Genomic DNA, 25,100 nt, shown 5'->3' on the forward strand with positions numbered 1-25,100 from the left:
AAATAAGAACTGGGTAACTAACCAGAATTAAACTTCGATAAATGGAGGGATACATGGATTTCAAACACACTGGTTCTGTACTAACAGGAAACAGATGTGTGATAGTGTTGCAGAGAAATACACACACACACACACACACACATCATCTGAAACCACCTGTCCCATACGGGATCGCGGGGAGCCAGAGCCTAACCCGGCAACACAGGGCAAAAGGCTGGAGGGGGAGGGGACACACCCAGGGTGGGACGCCAGTCTGTCGCAAGGCACCCCAAGTGAGACTCAAACCCCAGACCCACTGGAGAGCAGGACCCGGTCCAACCCACTGCACCCCCGTGTTGCATGGAAATATACGATATTAAAACATCCTCAATGGTAGAAATCTCATCAGGAGAAACTTGGGCGTTTCATACAACACAGGAATGTTCATGCTATCCTGAAGAAAAATGACCAAAGTGGCTTAAAGAGAGCAGAAAGCAAAATGCAAAAATAACAAAGGAAGTCTACATATCTGATGGATCGCTCCGATATCAGGCTGGCACACGCTGTCATCATACATACAAAGGGCTACTGCATGCTGACTGAACCCTGTGCACCTCAATTTTCTGCCTGAATGCCAGTCTCGTCTCAATGCAAATGCAGACACTCCCCTATTTGAGTATGTTAGAACTGGATGGCATAATCAGCCTCCCACCGATTATATAAACAAATATCGCACAAAATATGAAGAATTGTTTGCATCTCTTGAAGGCTTCTGCTGTAAGAGGTTACTACGCATGGTTTCAGTAGCATGTGCCGAAGCTTTGCGCTTTATGAAGCAACTGTGTGATGTGTCGGTGTCTCCCTATCAGATTCATATCCAGAATCAGTCCTTTTGCACCGTGTGTCGCTGACGGCTGACCAGGCAGGACCTACGGAGGCAGCGAACGGGTTGATCTCCATCACCTTTGTGACGATGACTCGGTAACCCCTGTCGAGGAGATGGCAGAACTGGGCGTTACAGCGGTCACAAAGCAGTGGTCCTCAACTTTGAGTAGTCCAAACTGAAAAAAGCACTGCAGGGTTAAAACTAAAGCACCATCTATTCAAATAGCAGATGGCGGAATTCAAAGGCAGATGGATACAAAAATTCAATCCATTCATTTTTCCTTGCACAAATTAACAATATATGAAGCTAAGACAATGAAATTGTCCAGAGATGGAGGTGAGAGGGAAAGGACAAAGAGGAGGAGTTGGGAGATGACACATGAGGACCGCATGAGAATTAGACAAGGACCCAGTTCTTTTGCATTCTGCATGCCGGTGACATGGACAGAAATACAGTCACACACACGCACACACTCACAGAATTATACAGGGGTGAATATACAGTGATTTATGGTTTTGTCAAAAGTCTAATTTATATTAGCTTCTTTCTCTGTTTATTAGGAAAGCCAGTATAATTTTGTTTCCAAAAATACAAAAGGCAAACTGTAGCCATTTCAGCACAAAACAGGTTAAATTACTACATAAACGAATTTAAATTACAAGAAAACATTAAGGCATTAGGTGGATTTTATATCCAATATAAGCTAAACATGCCTACTTATATGGGGTGTAGTTGTCTGTAAGGAACTATTTTAATAGCCTTGAGAGACATTTACATTTCTGTAAGTGGGCTAAAACTGCAGTTTTAAGAGATTTCCTTTTATTCCAGCTCGCTACGTACAAACACACATACTGTATGTTCTCCTCATGTGGAACAACTGAATCATTTTATTAGGGACACCGAAACCTAGGTACGTTTGGTATGATTGATTGCATTTCCCCAGATGTTTCAGCATTAGCTGTGATTCGTTACTCGATTAACTGATTTGCATTGTGGTCCGTCTCTGTGAGGCTGTCTCAGAGCACTGCTCGTTTATTATTTGGACTTAATTAGTTCTGCTTCAGGGCCATACAATATTCATGTGTCCTCTATCTAGAATTTGAATATGCTTTGAGCAATATGCATTTTCGGCACCTGGTAGAGCTAGCGAAGTCAAAAAAAAAAAAAAAAAAAAAAAAAAACCAAAATGCCTTATTTGTGTTGGAATTTAATTCCTTGAAAAGCAATATGAACATTACTATTAAAGTACATCATTAGGTCTATTACAACAAATCCCAAAATGTAATCCAAAATACTATTAATATCTTGTAATACATTAACATTTAATTATTTAAGGTCCTGTATACATTTAAGGCAGAGATGACTGTGTGGGTAGTGGGTGAAAATTCATGAACTGACAATATTGCTTCATACACATCAGGCAAATACAAAGCATGTGGTGGCAGAATTGACAAGAGATCTGGCCACACATTAAACATAACAGCGGAATGCAACGAGGCCCCACATACTCAATATCTACTCTACAAGCCGTTATTACACATCAGGGATGCTTACAAGCTTCTATTACTAGCCGGCCTATAAATGAAGCCTTTGCCCAGCTGATACCCATTTCACACCAGTGTACTTACTACTGGCCATGTAACCATCCATGTCAACACCACATTAATTCAAAGCACTGTTTAGACATTTACATAACAGAATGTATTGCAGCATTTTACCTCCAGAGTTTCTATGAACAGCTAGTGGCAGCACCACAATACAACTTGCAAGATTATTTCCTTTATACAAACAGACCTGCAACACGGAATGGGGGTGAACTTTGCTACCGATTATCCTCATATACGGGCAAATTGAGAACGACAACATCAGACAACCAAAGCAAGGGCGTCCAATTATAAAAATTAGATGCTGGGAGGGAGGCGGCGGTGGGGGATTTTAAACAGAATTACACAAGGTAAAAAATTTAATATTTTAATTGCAACACCATTCTAAACATACAAAAAAATCCTTAGGTGCAAAGATAAGTACAGATTTATCGTCACCAGTTGCACTCTCGCCATTTGGCATTAAGCATGAGGATTTTACAACAGCTAGAATTTAAAATGCACTTTGTCAAAATAAATAACAATCATAATAAAAATCTCACTTACACACATTCACTCACACACACACACACACACACACACACACACACAAAACCTCTTTTCATACCACTGGAATCTTCCCTCTGCCCATAATCCAGACCATAAGGAGCCGAGCACTACGTGCAGAGAGATGACTGCAGCTGCGGGACCCACAAAAGTATTAGTGACACTGATCAACCAATGCTGTGCCATTCCTGCTGACATTGACATGGCAGGCTCTGCCCCTAGAGTGGGGTCGTGACCCAAGCAAAATAAGACTGAAACAATACAGCTGCACTACTGCGCACACATGCCTACCATCTACACATGTGCAATTTTACACTTGTCGGAATAGAAAATGATAAAATAAATCTACGTCAATCATATACAATTACACACCACTTTACACTTTCTTAAAAAAAATTATATATATTTATACTGCAATGCTACCACTTGTTTAAATGCTTCCTGTTGTACAGTCGCAGAGTTCAGGAAGACATCGGACAGTGACGGGGAAATGGACAAAGGCATTCGCATCTCTGCACGCATGCACACGCGCACACACAGATACACACGTGGACACAGTAGGTGTGTTGCCAGGTGATGAGGCTTGTTCCAGGTCACAGTGATGCTGTGTTTTGTCCTCCAACAGGCCACAGCACACATTGGACCGTGGAGTTGAAGGGAACAGGGAGAATTTTGCACTGCCAGTGTTTTCCTCACCCTACTGTGAACGTACTGAACAGAAATGGGGGGGGGGGGGGGATAACTTATTCGTCATCTTCATCCTCATCTTCCTCCTCGTCGTCTTCCTCTTCTTCGTCTTCCTCCCCATCCTCGTCTTCGTCCTCCATTGATTTCTTCACTGTTGGTTTGGGAAGCCCGCCCATATTGCCAACTTTACCCTTGGACTTATAATCAGCCACATCCTGCCAGGGAAGAGAGCAGAGTCAAGGAGCAGCACTGCACCCAAACCATAACTGCAAACCTAGACCTATAATCATGGGTCAGCAAAGATCGAGGTGTCCCATGGGGGAAAACCATGCATACAGTGGACGTAGGCACTGTAGTGGCTTGAGCAAGGTACTTGCCCTAAATTTCTCCACTAAAAATGGACTCAGCTAAATTAATGGGTAAATAACTGAGCAACTTAATGCTGTAAATTGCTTAGAAGAAAAGTGTCGGCTAAATAAATAAATATAATGTAAAGTTTCCCAATTTTTCCATTGCATAGATAATCAAGCAAACTGAAAGTGGCCAGATGCTGATGAACACTGAATATGCTTGTGTGATGAATCAGCTAGCAATGGACAGGAGAGGCTGCAGAAATTACATTTTCATTAAACCACATTTAATTTTAATGTTTTTTTTTTTCCTTTCCTAGTAAAGAAAGGATGAAAGTCCTCCAACAGACTGTAGTGCCATCTAAGGTTTATCTTGCTTTGCGCACTATGTTTGGAACAGAGTGACCCTGCACAGGACAAGCAGTCCATAAAAACTGAACGAATAAATAAAGCTATGATGAATTATAAATTTGCCGTTAGACCTTTATCTTGAGGCTTTTTACAAAACCCGTGAATAAATAGAGGAAAATCTGTATTATTAAGCTTTTAATGGCTGCAACACAACGGTTGGAAACTGAGTTAACAAATTCTGGGTCCCAGTTGCGTTTGTAAATCGGGAACCCAGTGTACCGATGGAACTGAAGACTAGGCCACTGAGTATCTGATGAATTAAAATCTAACTTCGTACGTCTCCGTATTATCTACACACCATTCCTGAATTAGCAGAAGTTTCTAGTGTCGTATATTGAGATTTCAAAAAAAAGTTTAAGTTTTAAACACATTAAGTCAATTTATAGATGATAATTAATATTTTTACCAAAGGCCTCTGTTAGGAAGCAGCTAAGGCCTAAGTTTTCATGTGTTATTTTTCTCCACGTATTTCGAAGTAATGAAGTGGTTAAACCAGTGAAAGTGCATATCTAGTGGGAAATTGTTGATTAATAGCACCACGATAGACATAAAAAGCAGATGAAGCAAATTCAGGGCAGAAATCATCCTAGTGGTGTTGGGGGGTTGAAACTCACTTCCTGCATATTTCTATCACTTCAAGGGCCCATCGTCTCTTTGAAACGTTGTGCTCATTTCTCAAACCACTTAATGCACAATTAAGAGGCCAGCAGCTGTGTAGATGGATGCAATGCCACAGTCAGCAAGAGAAGATGGCGATCCTGTAGTTTATAGGATATCATAAAAGCTATCCTTAATCTGGCCAGCAGGCAGCATAGTTGTTAAAGCCACCGCCTTGTAATCAAATCAGAGTTCCCAAATTCAAATCCGTGCTCCTGATACAGGACCGTCGAGAAAGGCACTTACTCTGAAATTTTCCAGTTAGAGTGATAACCAACATTGCCTAAACGGAAGAATAATTGTAAGAAGCAGGATATACAACCTAACATTGTGACTGGTTTTGGAGAAAATCAACTCTATAACAAAAACAAAAAGTAATCAGCTAGATGAATAAATAACAACATCATGCCTGCAAAGATGGCATATGTTGCTCGGGTTAGCTCATCCAGCTCAAAAAATGACGTGTGCATGTAAAATGAAAGTCATCTGCCTCGAAACGTGTTAAAATTTCATGAACAAAGGTGGAACGTGCCTGTTTGTACTTGTCTTTGAGCTTGTTGGCTTTCATAAGATACGGCTGCTTGTTGGCATCTGTCAGGTTATTCCACATCTCCCCCAGCCGCTTGGCAACATCCCCGATGCCGAGGTTCGGGTTCTGGGCCTTAATCTTGGGCCGGTGCTCAGAACAGAACAAGAAGAAGCCAGACCTGCGCAAGACAAGGATGAAAAGAGTGAAATTAACATTTTCTCATATCCTTTTTCCATGTGCAATACTGTTAGACAGAACCATTGTGGTTTCGGGGGTCATTTTTCAAACCCACCCAGTTCAACTGGACTTAACAGAAGCAAGCTCTGGATGACTTACGGTGGTCTCTTTGGGGCATTGGGGTCCTTCTTCTTGCCCTTCTTGCCAGGCATGTAGCTCATCATCTCCTGATCATAGCGTATTTTGTCCTGCTTGGCCATCTCCTCGAATTTGGCCTTCTCCTTTGGAGACATGGTCTGCAACATAGTTAATGAAGGGGCCATGTTTGTGGGTTGAAGGTCACTGTGCCTTCCTGTTTCTCACATATTGCAAATGCATGAATTTCAAAGTGGATACATCTGAGAAAAACGGAATTCAAAAGGACTAAAAGAGGACGGACAAACTGTTCGACGGAGGGAATGCTGACAGGGTCACTAGGAACTAGACATACTGTGGGACAACAAACACTCAAAAGGCTTCCGGGTCCAAAATTGCTACCTTCCACCTTCCGGAGCACTTTTTTGAGAATTCGGCAAAGTTGACAGGGATCTCAGGGCTCTTCTTCTTGTGCTCTTCACGGCAAGTCTGCACAAAGTAGGCGTAGGCAGACATCTTGCCTTTCGGCTTCTTGGGGTCACCTTTGGCCATTCCGAAGAGCTTTTCTTCTGCAACTCTGCGTTTCCTGCACCTAATACTCTTTGCTCTTGCAAATAAAAAAAATATATACACATTTAATCATATTTAAAATGGCAGTCATTAATCAGCAGACTATTTCCTAAAATTAACAGAGTCTGCTGCCATCCGTTGGTGAGTATAAAATAAAAACTTAACTTTGGAAGAAACAAATTTAAAAATCCACCTGGGCAGGAATTGTGCATTATAATTTATTGCTGTTGGTTTTTTATTTAAACAATAAAAATATTAAAACACCTCCTTCTGCTAGTACAAATATTGTTATTAGTATTATTATTACATAATAATAATAATAATAATAATAATAATAATATCATTAAAAAAGGAGACGTCATAGCTGAAAAGTGCTCAGTCTGAGGGAGTTATGGGACATTTAAAAACTAATATTGTTTGACTGAATTGTTTGTGTGTTATGCAAATCACATGAAACTGCAATAAAATACTTTAAAGGTGCCTTAGGGTGACTGGAAGGCATCGAACACTACAACAATGTGGACTTGAATGATGTTTGTACTCAGGGCTAGTTTCTTATTTTTGACAAAACGCATTATTATCTCTATGTAAACACTTTTAACGAGGCTAAATCTGCTCCCCGCCATATTCCGCCCCCGCCCAGGAACCAATACATGTTATTATTTTTATTATTATTTTGATTAGTGCTGGATTAGAGAGCGCATCCCCCCCCCCCCTCCCGCCCCATCCGAAGAAAACCCGAAAGGTCATCAACGCGAATTATTCATCTTCCATTTTGTGAAATGTCTTCCCATGAAAGAAACCGACCTTCAATTTTCTCTTTCTGCCCGTCCTTCTGAAGCCCGGGGGGCGAAAAGGTGTTTTGTAGTAAACTTGCGGCAACGGGCTGTGTGTGCGCGCAGCGCGGCCCCACTGCGAGCGCGTGGAACGGAGCGGAGCGGAGCGGATCGGAGCCGAAGCGGCTCGGCGCGCGGAGGCAGGACAGCCGCGCGAGCGACCCCCATTCATTAAAATGGCTTCTGTCAGAGGGGAGGGTGTGTGCGCGCGGAGGGACGGGGTGGGGGGGGGTTTGCTCAGCCTGGCTCAGTAACAAAGCCACGCACACCCCCCTCCCGCTACAAAGCCTGTTTAACAGCACATTTCCAAACGCCGCCATTAAAAATGCAAATATTAATTTAAAACAGACATCGATCTTTGAAACTGGCGTTTCTGGCGAGGTGTCAAAGCGCCGCTCCGTTGATTTAAATGCTTTTCAAAGTTGTGCGCGGCTCGGACCGGCGCGGCGGATGCTGCATTGGCGTCTGTAACAAAGGCAACGCGCCAGCCATTGCTAACGCCACACAACGGGCAAGTTGGGACAAATAGTGGGAAAAAATATGCGTATGAAGCCGACAGCTGAACATGCTCGAAATTCGGGAAAATTAAGCATGTCTCCCCCCTCCCCACGGGTTGAACTTGTGCTGTGTAGCAAAAATACCAAGATCTGACTCGCGCGACAGAAGAGCTCGCCGTCAGCGCTTTAAATAGCCAGCCATTTTAATAAAGTGAGAGCGCAACCATTTCACCGCACTGGTGAAGCGTTTTTTATTACAATCGCACGCCGAGCCAGCGCGGCATTTTTGCACCTAAATTTAGAGTGGGAAATTTTCGACGGGAAGAGACAGTTTTTCTCACCGCAAACGATGGGAGCAGGGAGGATGTCGCCGATAACGGTGAGTAGTAAATGACTGAGGCTCGGACCGTGACCACGGCCAGCCATGTTCCCGTTACACACAGCAGCGATGCGTGTGAGGAATACAGCCCCGGATTTACACTCCCATAACTTTTCTCTCCTTTTACACCCCAAATACAAAAATAAACGCACAAAATAAAAATCGTACGTTTAGTTTTAAAATGCTATACATTCCCGTTTTTTAAACAAAAAAATGCATTTAAAATGCATTCAAAAATATAAGTGGGCCACCGGCGGTATTTTTTTTTTTTTTTTATTAATAGGCGCATTTCAACAATGATACTAACCCCGTATCGTATGTAAAATAAATTAGATCCGTTAGGAGATAATTATTAAATAAAACCTAGGAATTAAATACATCTAAATAAATTGTTATTATCGCAATTGCATGCACAAAATTACCACAACATGGTAATATTTCTTAATCTAATGACATTTACTGAAACGCGATGGCCCGCGTGGCGATGCCTACCTGTATTGATGCCAGTGCGCGCTCCCTCGGTCCGCCTTCCTCCTCTTTAAAAGCTGTCTACTCAGCCTCGCGCTAGCTCAACACGAGACCGGTCTGATTGGCTAGCGGCCTTCCCTGTTTGAAACAACCTCCATAACTGCTGATTGGGCAGAAGTGCGCACATATTAATAAGATCTCTGATGCGATTGGTCAAGGTCGAAGGCCGTGTCTCCCCTCCCCTTTCAAAAGAAGAAGCGCCTACGAAGTTCTTTCAGAAACGTAAACAAAAGTTTAAAGGTCCGCCAGAGCGCGCGCGCGCGTTGGCGCCGCGTGAGCCGCGAAGGGCGCGGGGCCGCGCTCGTAAGAGAAGCGTCTTTTTTTTTTAATCACATCAACAACTGAGAGAAGGTCGCGTACACGATTAAAGAACTTCATTTTGTTTTTCTTAAAAGACAAGTCCTTCATGTCCGCAGCATGGAGTGGAGACCTACGGAATATATAGTTTCGGTCAGTCGTTTTATGAAAAAATATCTGTATATGAGAGAAAAGTCTGTTAACGATGATGAAATTAAAAATAGATATACGCTTTGCACAAGTACTGCGTTATTTTCAAATATTTTTAAATAAAACTTCAGTCTTCATATACATGATGAATCAGTATGCTAGTTTACTGCGTATAAGCATGTATAATGTAAGGCATGTCGATTTTCAACATAACATGCCACTGTTCCCTCACTTGCTAGCTGTCCCTGAATTCTTTCCTCACTTTCCATACATACATTACCATACTTCATGCTTCTGTCTAACACTGAAATGTATACATTTTAAATAAAACACAAACTTTTCAATTTTCACACTAATTAAAGTGCATCTGCACATGCCTGCAAGTCTCTGTTTACTTGTCTTTCCCCTGTTCCCATCCCCGAACTGCCTCTCAATCCTGACTGCCTCTGTTTTAAACCATCTTTCTTCAGAGACAGTTTTCCATTATATTTCAAAGCTCACATAACACAACTGTTTTTAAACCTTTCCTTTACCCTCCCGAAACAGCAAGATGCTGCTCTGTCTCCTTAATACCATTTTGATCCAAAACCACTTCCCTGTCAGCTGTCCAAGTTCCTACCAGATCACAGCTTCCTGGACCCTTGACAGTTTGGCTTCCATCCCAGCGCCTCCAATGAAACTGCCCTCTTTTTTGTTGCACCTTCATGGAATGCTGTGTGTGTCACTTCTGTAGTCATCCTCTTAAATGTCTCTGCTGCATCTGACACACAATGCCACATTGAACTAGTCATTCATTCAGTTGACAATACTAATTGTCATTACTAAGCCGTTAACAATGATTCTCCCGCATATCTGGCTAGGTAATTTTTACAGGAGCAATCCAGGGCAAGTACCTCAATCAAGGGCACTGCAGGAGGAAGTTGGATTTGAACCTGGGTCCTTCAAATAAAAGGCATCGGCTGTAACCACTACACTACCTGTTACGCGGTCATTCTTTATCATTTGACGAACACTTACTTGGTTTGCGTCATATCTCCCCGATTCATTTCTCTCAAGTTTCTTGCTGTAATGACCAGTTCTCTCTCCAGCTCCTTTTCACAGGCGTCTCTCAAACATCTGTTTGTGGACCTTTCCACTTCTTACTGAACTGAGCAGTGAAATTCTGGGCCATTAAATAGCACTATAATCCACCTCGGCTTCACAGTCTATCTGAAAAATTGCAGTAATGCAAATCCCTCCTTTTTTGTACTGTTTTTCCATCATAGCACTGATATAATCAGGCATTACTGTCCACCAAGTCCATGGAGCTTCTAATCTACTGCCAGTTCTGACCAGGCTGGACTACTGCAACTTCCTCAAGCCCCTGTCTGTCACTCTAGCCACATATCTGCTGCATCTCATTGAGACTGTTGCTCATCTTCTATTTAAGAAACCCTGCTATATAAACACCACTTTGGTACACTATCACAGGCCAAATTCTGTTCAATACCATTTGTTTATTTCATGTATTTATTTAGCACATGCTTTTCTCCAAAGTGACATCCAAGGATGAATGTGTAGTATTTGGCTGACACCTTCATCCAAGGTGACTTGCACTGCACTAAACTCCTTACAATCATTAACAGAGCTATATATCAGAGAAATGCAACACACATACACACAGTCTGAAACTGCTTGTCCCAAGGAGCCAGAGCCTAACCTGGCAACACAGGGCACAAGGCCGGAGGGGAAGGGGACACACCCAGGATGGGACACCAGTCCATCACAAGGCACCCCAAGCAAGACTTGAACCCCAGACCCACCAGAGAGCAGGCCCTGGCCAAACCTACTGCACCACCACACCCCCCCCCCCCGTGTTTTGGGTAGTCTCCTAGTGCCAGTTCTTTCCACCATCATACCATCCTTTGACTCACTAGCTCCCTAGAGGTATGATAAGTTGCTAACAGATATAAGAAATGCAACATCACTGATGATCTTTTGGAGCAAATTCAAGATCCACCTCCTCAGGCTATGCCACCAGGATCGGGAGTCTGATCATCCAGCCAATATCCGTTTCAATGCCAAGAACTGACTGAACTCAGCCACACTACTAAGGTATTTGTAAGAGTTTTTAAAATTAGAATATTGTTTATTATTTCTGTGCAGTGTTTTGCATTGTTTTACCATTCTCCTGCAACTGTTCCTATATGGAAACAGAAACATGTTGCTCTCCACATGCAAAGAATAAGAATGAGTAATAATGAATAATCTGAGTTAGAATTCCTGCTCATTCTGTAGTACCTGATCAAGGTATTGTACTTACCACTGATCAAGGTATTGTACTTACTCTGAGTTGCACTGATATATATTACCCAACGACATAAAACTGATAAATAAATGTATCTTAGTATGCACACCTAACATTGTAAGTTGCCTTGGACAGAGATGTCAGCTAAAGAAGAACAATAATAATAACAATAATAGATCAATAAATTGCTATATTAGCCCAAGTGATCCTACATGTATTCACTATATAGTACAAGAACGCTCCATGTGACAATAAGCGGCAATACAGTCAATCTGCGTTCTATGTTCAGTATACAGTTATCATGAGATACATGATATGCAGGTGCTGCACAATATACATTTTTAATGGTGTCCAAATATTGCACAAAAATATGAAAAAAATGAACAATTCAAAATAAAAAAATTAAATATGGCTAAATTTCAAATCATGTTAATAACACAACACCATTCTTTTAATTCAACAGAAATCTAAAAGATGAAGATGGCTTTAAATGTTGTATATGTAACATGGCTTTTCTTTTTCATCAGACAAAACATTTATTTTTAACTGAGTTATTTTACATCAGTAATAGCGAATATTATATAATAGGGGGAAAATGTGTTTCTGATATCTTTTGGCCACATAAATTTATTTTTAATTTTTTTTTATATTTTATTCTTCTTTTGCACTGTTATATGTTATCCGAAGCACAGCACTGCGTTAGGGAACTCTCTCTCTCTCTCTCTCTCTCTCTCTCTCTCTCTCTCTCTCTCTCTCTCTCTCTCTCTCTCTCTCTCTCTCTCTCTCTCTCTCTCTCTCTCTCTCTCTCTCTCTCACACACACACACACACACCCCTCTTGTAGTCTGCTCAGATGACACGGAGTGTGCGAAAACTGTCCTCTTCAGGACCCCACCCAGTCCCTACAAGAATCATCCTTTTTCACCATGCTTTAAGGCAATCCATCCGGCTGTACCCTGATTTCACCTGAGTAATAAAAGCCTTGGCACGACTAATATCAAAATGCAAAGCTTATGCATGTTTAAACGTTGTCTTTATTGCTTAATTTGTGTTCACATTTTACTGTACAGTCCAGATGTGAGCAGAATAATTTATTAAAAGAAAAACAAAATACCCACAGGGCTACTGACAGGTTAGATTGCAAATTTGCACAAATCGTGTGACTCTGAATTGCTTTCAGGCATTTTTAACGCCTCCAATGGCATTTATGAATATTGCGGCGAATCCAGCTGAATTTGCTGCGCTTCACAACCTCGGCGTCCAAAAGAGCAACAGCGAGATGCTCGTAAACGATTTACAGACAAGAAGCCGCTGCGCTATTACACGCTGCATTTCCACATTTATAAATATTAATAATCTTATTTTTTTTTTTTTTTTTTTTTTTTGCACGGGCACTTATTGCATGTTCTTTCTACTCGGGTGTATCACATTAAACCTGTATCCGGCGCAACCCAGTGCGCAATGAAGCCAAACTGAGGTCTGCACACTGCAGACAAAGGTACCGAGCATCCTTGCTCCTCCGCCCTCTCCTCCATCGGGAGCGCGCGCGCGCGCGGCGGCGCGGACACGCCCGGCTCCGCTCCAACGTGATTCCCGTGTCCTCTTTTTTTTTTTTTTTTTTCCTTCCTCCTGGGCTGTAGCAGAGCGCGCCGGCACCGGGTGCAGGTGCCATTAGGAACCATTCCGACTGAACCGATTCCACTTTTACATACAAATACTTGCAGTTTACATACAAGAAACAGCCTTTTTTCCTGACGGCCTTCTTTTCTTATTGTTAATATATATTATTATTATTATTATTATTTATTTTTATGAAAGCACACATCAGCGATCAGAGAGCATCGACAATGATCATGGGCACAAAGTCGCCGTGGCCTCTGCTTGCGCTCTTTTCTCTGCTGGCTCTCAGAGGTAGGACCTTTAGCTCTTCCTTGTGGGGTCGAGCGGCTGTCGGACGAAGAAAAGCCGCATTTGATTTGGACGTACGCCGGTAGAAAAGGCGCATTTTGATTTTGGGGTCGGCCGCGCGCTCGCCGTGATAATGCGGTGCGCGCGCCGGAGAGGCACCGTCTCGTCTGTCTCCCTGCAGATGTTACCGGGACAACCACATCAGCAACAAAGGATGGGCGGCACGCAGCCGTGGATCTGAGCAGATGCGCGACCACCGTGTGCCATTTATGAGCCATAATAACCGCAGTCCTCGGTGCTTTTAATTTTTCTTTACCGGAGAAGTTCAGTCTGTAATGATAAATGGACTAAGTGTCGCGCATCATTGCAGTAATATATATATATATATATATATAATAGCGTGCGAATGTAACGTCGCTTAGGGATCAAACGCAGATTGTCGCGGAAAGAGTTGAGCCCTTCAGTGTGAATTCTGCGCTGGAACACGTATTAGACCGTCGTCGACATTCGATGCGTCTCCTCCTGTCGGTCCTCTGAATGTATCGCAAATTCTGGGTTCTCGGGACCTTCGCAGGACGGTGAAAATCCAGCAGTATTAATTAAATAAGTGGAATACTGCTTCGGGATTTTGTTACTTTTCTTTCATGAATTCTATTTCGGTGCTAAAGAAATCTTCAAAATACAGTATATTATATATAAATGGCTCTAGATGATAAGACCACAAGTCGATTACATTCTTAATTTTGCAATCAATGTGATGCCTGATCATTTTTTATTACAGTACTGAGTACTTGATTGTTTCTAATGGCTGTGGTGTGGCTGTGTGGTAAAACTGAGTGTACCTTCTAGTGCAACCTGGGAGGTATTCTGTGAATGCATTGATTCGGAGGAAATGTGTTCAGGCTACAGCGTAAAGTCTGCTTTGATTTTATACACTAGTGAAATACTATTTTCTAGCAAATAAATAGTTAATATTCATACCTCATATACATCTTTAATTATGTGTTCAGGGTGACCCTAAGGCACCTTATAGGAGTCAATAACTGACGTTTGATCCCAAAGGTCATTGACTGCTCCATTTTCCCTACGGGCCATGATGTGAAATTTTTCTCACATTGTAAGTGCTATTAATTTACCTTCATCGCAGAAAAGTAGAATGTAAGGACTAAGAACTTGCAGTTTGCCTCTTTTGGACTTGAAACACAAATTGGTTTACCGTGTAATCTAATTGGTGTTATGTGGTTTAAAGTCCCGTGGAGTGAAACTAGAGCAACAGGCCTCCTAACAAGAGCCAGATTGATTTTAAATCTAACAAGTAAACTAAACTGTTAGACTTACTGAAATCTGACTTAAATCAAGTAGTAAAACAAAAGACTAAACTGCACAACTTGAATGAAATGAATTCTCCCATGTATGTTTCATATATCAGGCACAAATCCCCTGTGATACACATGCATTTCAGTAGAACGCAAGTGTTCACATTTATTTCCAAAGTCCTCTGAGGACAATTTGCAAGCCACGGGTGTGTCCAAATACACAAGTATCGAGAACCATGGCTTCTGATGTTGAGTTGATGAGCTGAGCAGCATTAATGTTTCAGCAGTGGTAGATTGTCTTCAAAAAAGCCAGTAAAATAAGAAGCGGGTCACGCCCATGTGTGTAGACACGCACACCCTTGGCCCGATCTGCCAGCTGGGTTGTCAATTTATAATTCTCCCTTCTGCCAAAAACATTAAATCATACCTATGTGGATTGAGTCATACAATTTAATACAATGGCTGTTCCTATCCAAAGCAGGTGGCGTAGTGGTTAAAGCTGCTGCCTTTAGACTCAGAAGTTGCAGGTTCAAATCCCACCTCCTGCTGTAATAGCCTTGAGTGAGGCACTTACCCTGAATTACCCCCGTAAGAAATTACACAGTTGTATCAATGGGTAAATAACTATAAGTAGTAAATTCTTTAAGTTCCCCTGTGGAAGAGTGTGAGCTTAAATACAAGCAACTAATCTATATAGATGAATATTTTCACTGGAGAAATTCAAAGTAATACAGTACTCTGCTCAAAATTTGTTGCATCAGTGGGCTCTGGTTCAACGCTGCTCGCATTTTGTCGCAAATGATGCTGAAACAGCGAAACACACAGGAGCATAGGAACACACTGAACAGTTGGTGCAGGTCACGTGACAGGACATGTGGTGGGAACCATGTGACAGGGTGCTGTGAGGTTGCCCCGTCCCTGGCTGGACTCCACATGCTCCAAGCAGTGGTTCTAATCCTGCACTTGACCTACATCCAGGTGAGGGGGGGTGTTGAGTGACAGGCCCAGTACCAGAAGACCAGCCAGGGAGAGCATGTGTGCTAGAGCCAGGTTTTCATCCTGGCCCATAAATGTGCACAGGAAGGTGCTTTAAATAAACAGAGCTATGCTTTAAATGTTAGCTGTTCTCAATCCATACTGAGTCTGAGATATTTGGCGTGGGGAGGATAACAAGATGGAATATACATGGCTCAGAAGTCAGACTTGGCTGGCTGAACCTGGAGGCAGCATCTGTTCTATTAACCCTCCTTTCCTCCCAAGTTTTCTTTTGTCACATAGGCATTTCTGCCCACTTCTCAAAATTTTGCTTTGAGGACTCCATTGGTTGGAGAGGTGACACTGCACTTCACACAAACTATTGTAGCGCTGCTCTTTGCTCTTTCATTGCAGCCCTGAGCCAGGACCTGGACCTGAAAGACGCCCTGGATGAAATCACTACAGAACGTGCGTGAGATGCAACCTGTCGCCGCCCTGCAGGCTGACTTGTGCGGCGTATGCAGTGTCTGCTTTAGGCTAAAACATTAAAGGGCTTCGAACTCAGCAGAACAAAATGCATGCTGCAAAAGTAATGATCACAAATTAATGAGAACATGAACATCCCAAATAATGTTTGCTTTCCATCTTTTTGCTTTCCTTCTTCCCAAACCCACACCGGCTTTAGGAGGAGGTAAATGACACAAGTCATAATTTAAATCCTAATCTAACCTTGAGTCATTTTTTAGTTTGCACACAAACTCAAGAATGCGATGCCCTGAAAGATCTCGATATATTTGACTTCTTTGGCCCAGGTGAGAAAAGCGTAACGAAACCTCCGGGACGTGTCACCACCACAACCAAAGCCACAGCAAAGCCCAAACCCAACCCAGGTAGGAAGGACTGTTGCTGTGCTTCTCAACTGGAGGATGGCTAAAGAGAAGTACATTAGCTTGCTAATGCACTAAAAATGTATTGGAACTGGTGATTTCTGTTTTTATTTGGAGGTCGCACTTGCCATGTCTGCCCATGTTGAGGAATCGCCCAGAACTCCTCAAACAAACACGAATGGGCAGTAGTTATTATTCTCAGTTATTTAATAAAGCAAAAATGGAATTGTATGGACTTCACTATGTATCTGTGTAGCTTCTGAGAATTGAGTAGAGACAGCAACATAGCGGGTAGGAGTTTACAACCAAAGCTCATGGATCCTACAAGATCCCTTGCACAAAACTGTTGTTGTCATTGACGTTATTAATTCATTAGCCCACTGATGCTTTTGTCAAAACTGATTTAAATTATGTGACGCATTTATACAACCTGATGTTTCTACCGATTAATTCATGGTCAAAGATGGGGAGTAAAGGGTGGAACTTGAACCATAAACCTTTAGGCTACAATTTCCATGTCTTTGACCACAGTGATATCTATTGCAAATGAGTTTGCCCCCTTGGCCCCCAAAATCTTAGAGATTCATAACCCCTTCAAGCAACTCTCAACCCATTAACCCTCATTAACCAATCAGCAGTTACTAACAGATCTTACCCAGGACGACTTTGCTGCTACAATCCGGCCAGGCCTGCTACCCCGCACCACCCCCAAAGCGCCCAGAACCACCAGCCCACCTCCCAGGCACCAGCCGGGTTGGTACCGCTTCAGTTGCCTCATGGATCACCCTTCATCTGGCTGTGTCAGCGTGTAGCATTAGTGTGTCCCACATCATCCACGTAGTTAAACCATGGTCCCCTACGGACTGCGCTGGCTGCATCCGACTCCCTGTAGCCCCAGTTCCTTAGTCTGTCACTTCAAGCACACTTCCAGAACCACTGCACACTACTCCACATGCAACGTTAAAATAAATCTAACTACACTGACAGTGTAACTTGTGATAGCTTACAAGAAAACCAGTCTGCAAATTCGACTTTGGAAAAGTTCACCAAATTCTAGCCTTGCACAATGAGTAAAAATAACACTGGGTTCTCACGTCACAAATGACTGAGTTACAAATTATGGAGGATACAAGTACTTTCCAGTCTGTTTATTCATTTTTAAATGCATGTTCTGTTTTGAGAAATTTTTCTCTTGCTAAGGGAAAGCTACCTGCATTTCCGCTCCCAGCCATTAGTGGGCAGTAAAATGCACACAAACAGAATAGGTGGATGGGAAGGACCACCTTAATTCAACCCACTTCCAGTGTTCATGAGGAACGCTACATGTTTATGGGATGAATGCGTCAACAGTGGGCAGTGAACAGGAATTTGTAGCAAGTATTTTTTATTTTCAGTCCTTTTAAATTAGTCTTTATTTTAATGCAGCTCAAAGTTTTAAAAAATCTGATTTATTACAATGCTGTGAAAGATCTTTAGAGAACCTCACCCATAAACAAATTGAGGTATGTCTTTGATATTAACTTCTTATTGATTGTGTGGATAATAATATGTGACTTATTGTAAGCAGTATATTAGTGTTGTAAGTCATCTTGGGTGAATAAGGTGCTAACACTACACAGTGTTCATTAGAAGTCGCTTTGGAGAAAAGCATCTGCTAAATGAATAAACATTAACATAAGCATAAACGTAATAGTCAGAAGTGGCCCGAAGGCGATGAATGCTGAACAAGCTAATGGGATGGTTTGGTCAGCAATCTTGATATAATACCAGGCTGTGGAGATTATGTATTTTCTAAATTTTTTTCATTTTTAAATTTAGTTTCATAGAATGAATAAAGTGAGCAAATGAATAAATTTAGTTATGAACAGACATTGGGAGGAGGTTCAGCAGGTAGTGCTGCCTCATTACAGCTCTTGGGCTGTTTGGAAACAGGTTCGAATCCAGCTCAGTCTGTGTGGAGACAGTATGTTCTTCCCATATTCTCAGTGTGTTTCTTTCCACAGCCCAGTGTTTCAGGTGAACTGGTGATTCTAAATTGTCCTGAGAGGGGGGGGGGGGAGAGGGAGAGAGAGGGAGAGAGAGAGAGTGTGATGAAGTGGAATCCCATCTGAAGTGTTCCCTGCTAGGCCTTGTGCTCCTGCAATAGGCTCCGGACCATCACGACCCTGACTTGAACAGTTTTAGAAAGTAAGTGACAGACTTCTGGTGCTAGATGTGTCTATTAGGTGAATAGCTTACTTTACTTCAAAATCCTTATTTTTATTAATTTTTTAGATACCTGGAAACACAATCCTCATTCTTCTCTGAGGACTTACGGTTGACAGCAGGCATTATTTTAGTAGTGAACAGTCTCTTATGTTTTCAGTTTCCTTGCCGCTGTTAACCACTGTTTTAGCCATGCAACCATTTATTCTGCCCAATCTCAGGGCATCGGCACCAACACAACCCCTCGGCCCTCAGCCACCGTGACTGCTGTGGCTACAGGAACTGTGCAGACCCTTCATCGCCCACCCCTCATTGTCATACGGTGTAATCCTCACTGTAGAAATGTGTGCGTCTTGTCTGACCTGTGGTCTCCCTCCACGCAAGTCCAAAACCGTTCGACTGAGCAACTTCGATGAGACCAACATATAACGGAAGTTCAGATTTAGTCCGGAAAATTCAGCTTGTTATCAGCGACACTGTTCCAGCGAAACCTCAAACTTTGTTTATGAGGGTTTTGCATTCATTAAGAAATTAATTTTGACCTCAGTGTGAAAATATGCACTTTCTCGCATGTAGAACAACCCTTTTTGGGGAAATGAGAGTCGAAGTGCACCCCCAGCAGCGTGCCTGCCACGTGTCCAATGCTGGTGCCTTATTCTCCCTCCTTTCCTTACAGACTCAGATGGCCTGGACCTGATGGATGCTCTGGACCCCAAAAATGACATCCGCCCGAAGGACAAAAAAGGGGGAAACGGTGGGTACCTGGGCAGAATGAGCTCGACTGGGTGAGGGCATCACTGTCCCCCTCACTACACTGCTGGGGCTCCTTGTAAAGAGGAGCGGGCAACACTGCCCCTTGCAGGTTGGAACAGCAACACTTTTGAGGACAGACACAAATTTAGCTGATGCATTTCTCCAGAGAAGCTTGCTGTGTTAAGCTACCCATGATCATTTATTATTTACCCATTTACACAGCACGGTAATTTTTACTGCAGCACTTCATGAAAAGTACCTTGCTCAGGGGCACTACAGCAGGAGGTGCTATTCAAGCTATACTGCAGTCCAGCAGCCCACTTCTCCTTCCTCTTCATTTCCTCTCCTCCCTCATGTTTTGTGCTAGGAGGAAATCCACTCAAGTAGACCAGCGGGTACCATGTGACTGCCAGGCTAAAAACCTCCTGCCCTGGTTTCTATGCAGGGCTCTGATCCTGCACCACATCCCCTGACTGCCGAGTCCTTTTAACGCCTTGCGGGGATTGTAGCCACGTTGTGGACCGATACGATGGGATGACTTAAGCCACGCTTCCCAGATATAAACAGCTGAATGATGCATCTGTTCTGCGGTTCTTATCTAGTAGCTGCAGGGGGGCATTAAACTCTTCGTGGACCTCATTCCTTCCTCTTCGTCCTCCTCCTCTTTAGGAGCTTCTGAGAACCTCAACACTAATACAGTGCTGTTTGACAATACGTGAGCCCTATGGAGATGGTTATTCTTGTATAAAATAATGAAATAAACCCAAAAAATCTGAACGTTAAATCTTACACTTATAAAATGAATAAAATGATTTTGATTTACACACCCGATTATGCTTACCTACTTGGTTTAACCAATGCAATTTGGTGTTCACTTATTTTTGCTCCCGCACTACTACTGTGTTTCTACTACACACAATTTTCTCTAAAGCAACATATGAAATTGGTCTTTACGCCCCTATCGTGTCAGATGAGAAAGAATGGTTCTCATTAAACAACCATTTTGTGGTAAAACTAATAGACGCAAGGGGTTCACATACTTTCAAGCAACACTATGTATCTTCATGTGAAAATGATGGGGTATCAAGTAGCACTGCAAGCAAGTGTGTGTCAGCTGAGTAAAATTAAGTTCATTCATTCATTCATTCGCACTCACTCACTGCCCCCTTCCCTCCTCTCTCCCCAGATGGAGAGTTCACAGATAGCGACCTCGACGACATTGACAACTACAAACCTGACAAAGGCAAAGGTGATACCCAGCTAATATTGTTAAAGTCTGAATTTATTATTATTATTAGTAGTAGTAGCAGCAGTAGTAGTAGTAAGTATTTTAGTATTTTAATTATTTGAAACTTATGTTTGACTGTGATTTTTCAGGAGGAATTAGAGACTCGACAGACTCGGATGACAACTACGGTAAGCCAAAGTACAATAAAAAAAAGATCGGTCGGCATCACCTGGAGACTCAGTGGAGTGCGCAGGACACCTGTGCGTACAGCATACACTCCCACGGCAGCTCATCTGTCCCTGGGGTTTCTCGGGCAGGCACAGTTCCGGAGACGGCCACCATCGCGGGCATCGCGAGTGCGGTTGCCATGGCGTTCGTCGGCGCTGTGACCAGCTACATCTCCTACCAGAAGAAGAAGCTGTGCTTCAGTATGCAGCGTGAGGCCACAGTCTTCATTCCAGTTCTCATTCTTTGTTCCGATTTCCTTCCCGAGAAGCTCGACTGCGCTGCAATACTTGCACTTTATGCAATTTTTATTGCAGTGCAATGGCTTTTCAATTGTGGCGGAGCTTCACGTATTAACAGGGCAGAAACCAAAAAGTCGGCAACATGAGATGAAAAACGGGACGGTTGAACTCAAATCCTAAATCGTATTAAAATTCTAGAGTTCGTGTGTTCAGGTTCTTCCCTAGGATGTTCGGTTGTTCGCGATACCCTCCCCGTGCTCATGATGCCAGGCATGTGCACTGACTTCCTGTGGCCTCCTTTCTCCGCGCAGAGAGCCTCAATGCCGAGGTGGCCAAAGGTGAGAACCCTGAGGCTGTGGTATCCCAGGAGCCCCAAGGTAAGTTTTACCGCAGGACTTTTAAAGGGACCCCTTAACCATTTACGTCCTACCGCATCGCTGCTTTCAGGGGCGGTTGCTCGGTTACATGGATACGCTGTAAACACACGTGCTCACGCACGTGTTTTGTCCGCTTCTCCCTTTCAGCCCAGCAGACGTTGCTGCAGTCCCCCAATGCGGAGCCCCCTCAGGAGTGAGAACAAACGGTAAAGAACGACAATACACACCCCTCCAACACGGATCTACCCACCCTGCCCACAGCCCCATCCGCAGACTATACGTTCATCTCTACTCCACCCTTCCACACCGACGACATGCCCCTTTACAGTTTAACGAAAAACGCCGGACTGACCATCTTCATCTGTAGTCAACGCCTCCTACCTAAGGATGCTCCTGGAAATTTAGGAAGAGATGCCCGTCTCCATTGTGTTGTTTGGTCTTTAGAAGATAATCGAAGAACTACGACGCGTGCGATAAATTGCTGTTGTTGAACATCCGGCTTATTAGTGAGCTCAGATTTGGAAGTGACCCTTGTAGGAGTCATAACCAGATCTGATGTCACACTGCACAGCTGTCTGCTCACCCTCTGTATGTACCATTATGATAAGTGAGTGTTGCGATTCACGTCCATAATTCTTCCACTACACCGACTGGGACATTATATTTATTGCCGTTTTTTTTTCTCTTTGGGGAATGTGTAACTTTGTGTGTGTGTGTTTGTGATGGGGGGGTCATCTTTAGACCCCTGTTGAGCCAAGGTGGAGGGGTGGGGGAGGGGGGCTAATATTGCTGTTGCTGTTGTGTTAAAAGTCACTGTAACTTATCAGTCTCTGCCGCTGTCCCCCCACCCCACGGTTAAAATTCCATGTCTGTGCCGCCGGGAAGTTCCATGCTTTACTGCTGAAATCAATAAGATTCGACTGTTGTGTGCGTTCGTTTGGAAAAAAATGAGGGGGGGGATTCTGAAAATGTGACCGTTACAATTGTAGCCCTTCTGAAGTGTTTTTACGATCTATTTTGTCGAGTTTAGTGGTCTTCAGTGCCGTATCCCACCCGGAGCCGCCGAAACACACTGCTTTCTGCATTCGCCGCTATGGGCAGCGATAGACCACAGACCCATATGAAACAGCATCGCTGCAGAGCACTGGTCACTGTTGGATGATGTAGTCATAACAAATTACATCCTTTTTAGACTTTGTACAGGTTATCATTTTGGACTACATGTCAAGTGTGACAGTGGAAATGAAGGAATACACCTCTACCAGCAGACCAGTCTATAGTGATACTCTCGTCAGGCCATCGCTGAATGTCACGTTTTTTCTATAGCTTTCTATACCTACGTTAGTGAAGTGTGTGAAACCGTAGCAATTAGGATGTGATATTTTGTGCATTGCCGTGTAGGCGTCGTCCCCCGAGAGGGATACTGTGTGCGTATAGTTGCAAAGCGCTTACTTTGTTTGTGGACGCGTAGCTCCCCACCCCTTTCGCTGTAGTCCGCGAGCGCTCGCTGTCCAAGTGCCCTTCTGCGCCGCTCTTCTCATCCACACCCTCTTTTATTTCCCAGTGAAGAGCCTGTATTTAGGAGACCTCGGGCTTCCTGTGCGAAACCCGAAAGCTTAATTTACATCTATACACAGCCGGCCTCGAAACCAAAGATGTGGAAGGAAAGGGCTGTGCCAGCGTGAGCTCTTCTGCATTGACAGTCTCTCTTCCGACGGTCTTCGCTGAGACGGGGTCTTGGAGCAGGTACCCGTTCGGGCACGTGGCGCGTTTCGTTGAATGTTCCTCTACCAACAGCCTTCACGTAGGACACCTTGAACAGGTGTGGGTGGGGAACTCCAGCTTTGCCTGTGAGTGTTTTGCAAGACGGGGGGGGAAAAAAAAAAAAGCTGTGGACTGTGCATGCTTACAGTATATAGTTTGTACATAAGTAGGAGCATATTCACGTTACTCTTCGAACCCGGTTGACAAACCGAGCTTTGCGATTTCAAGTAGACTTACATTTTCAGCTCAGCTGTTCAGATTTGTCTTCAGTGCATGTTCTTTGCAGTCACGGTCACATCGCCTTATTGGATGTAGCAGAAGGAGGAAGCAAGGGGGAAGAGGGGCCCAGTAGAGGATGACAAGTGCTGTCCTGCCACTTGGTGCTCAAGTCAATGCTTTAAGTCTTACCCTCACCTTACCCCCTTTTTCAGTAGCAACGCCTTCCTAGATGTTCCTTCCAGTGCCTCTAAGCCCTAGAGTAGGGAGATCTGACGTGACACGAAACGTTTTTTAAAGCTTAAACTTGCTGGCTTTTGATCTGAACGTGTGAGCAAAGCGTATGCGCGCGTTTCCTACACTACCGACCGCCGTTCCCAATTCTTAAATATCCGTTGTCAACTTCACACGTGTACTGTACTGACTTGACAGTGGAAACATTTCAACCCAATAAAATTACACATTGAAAAATCTTAATTGTGGACATGGCCTCATTTGGGTTTTTATTGTGAACGCATGAAAACATTTGCCTCTGTTCCCAGGGAGGGTGGATCTCTGCTGGGATACCACACGTTAGCATCATCTCCATTTTTCACTTATCTTAGACAGAAATAGACAAAAAACAAATAAGCGGTGAGATAATGTAAAACCACGATACCACATGGCTCTCTGGGATGAGAAGCACTGGTATCTGGTGCAGAGTAAACTACATAATTCAGGAAAACAGCTGTTAGTACATAAATACCAGCAAAACACATCACTAACTTAATTTGATAAAGATTATTGCTTTCTTTCAAGGAAAACTAAAAATGTACAATACATATTATTTTCCCTGAGAATACTTAATTAACGAGGCTTGCATTAGGAAGGGTGATTTTCAAAATTGGCTGCAGGGATACTTTTAATGAAGGGACAGATGTACAGAATGCGAGCTGGAGACAAGAAATTAGCACAAGGACTCCTCTGAAGATGTCTGCAACTTTCACTCCGGCACAGTGTCTTGCAGGGTCTCCTCCAGAGGAGAGAGCCAGAAAACCACAGCCTTGTGCATCACACAACACCACATATGACAGATTCACCCCCACACCACCCACTGCTGAATAAATGCCACTGCACAGATGGAAAGTTTAAATTAATTTAATCTGCACTATTTACCAAGTCAGAGCTCAACAACCAAGAGCAACGAGAATTCAAACTGATCTGCTCTATTTAAAAATCACCAAGACAAAAAAAATTCCTTTTTACCCAAGGGGGACTGAATTATTGTTGTATTAAAAATAATCAGCCATTCTGAGTTCAGTATTCCATTCACTAAAATTAATAGGCAAGATCAGTCTGTTGTCTCGCAAAGTAGAAAAAGAAATCGAAAGTGTCCAAAAACTTCAAAAATATACATATCAAAGCTGGAGAAAAGAAATTCAATAAAAATGACAAATGCACAAAATACTCTCTATACATTTTCATAGAACTGTCAAAAATTTGTTATATAAAATTATATCC

At 43.1% G+C, this 25,100-nt stretch overlaps 2 protein-coding genes across 4 annotated transcripts; one reads left to right on the forward strand and one right to left on the reverse strand.

Moving 5' to 3' along the window:
- Positions 1 to 2,204: 2,204 nt before the first annotated feature.
- hmgb3a (high mobility group box 3a) lies at positions 2,205 to 8,941 on the reverse strand. Of its 3 annotated transcripts, none has more exons than XM_018733711.2 (5): positions 8,736 to 8,941; positions 6,364 to 6,568; positions 5,986 to 6,122; positions 5,653 to 5,827; positions 2,205 to 3,917 (listed from the first exon to the last, which is right to left on the reverse strand). In XM_018733711.2, exons 2-5 carry the CDS (start codon positions 6,511 to 6,513, stop codon positions 3,759 to 3,761), a joined length of 621 nt encoding a protein of 206 aa, XP_018589227.1. In that variant the 5' UTR covers positions 6,514 to 6,568; positions 8,736 to 8,941; the 3' UTR covers positions 2,205 to 3,758. The 3 variants fall into 3 exon arrangements, with proteins under 3 accessions (XP_018589227.1, XP_018589230.1, XP_018589229.1); XM_018733714.2 differs by lacking the exon at positions 8,736 to 8,941 and adding an exon at positions 8,206 to 8,457; XM_018733713.2 differs by lacking the exon at positions 8,736 to 8,941 and adding an exon at positions 7,339 to 8,114.
- LOC108923149 (CD99 antigen-like protein 2) lies at positions 7,959 to 24,071 on the forward strand. The gene is made up of 12 exons (XM_029257176.1): positions 7,959 to 7,993; positions 8,110 to 8,243; positions 16,118 to 16,171; positions 16,389 to 16,394; positions 16,516 to 16,593; positions 17,239 to 17,343; positions 19,472 to 19,549; positions 20,735 to 20,797; positions 20,926 to 20,964; positions 21,094 to 21,213; positions 21,555 to 21,620; positions 21,768 to 24,071. The coding sequence occupies exons 1-12, from the start codon at positions 7,959 to 7,961 to the stop codon at positions 21,815 to 21,817; spliced, it is 828 nt and encodes a 275-aa protein (XP_029113009.1). The 3' UTR covers positions 21,818 to 24,071.
- The last annotated feature ends 1,029 nt before the right edge of the window (positions 24,072 to 25,100 follow it).

Source organism: Scleropages formosus, chromosome 13, assembly GCF_900964775.1.
Source record: "Scleropages formosus chromosome 13, fSclFor1.1, whole genome shotgun sequence".
In the NCBI taxonomy this organism is placed as follows: Eukaryota; Metazoa; Chordata; class Actinopteri; order Osteoglossiformes; family Osteoglossidae; genus Scleropages; species Scleropages formosus.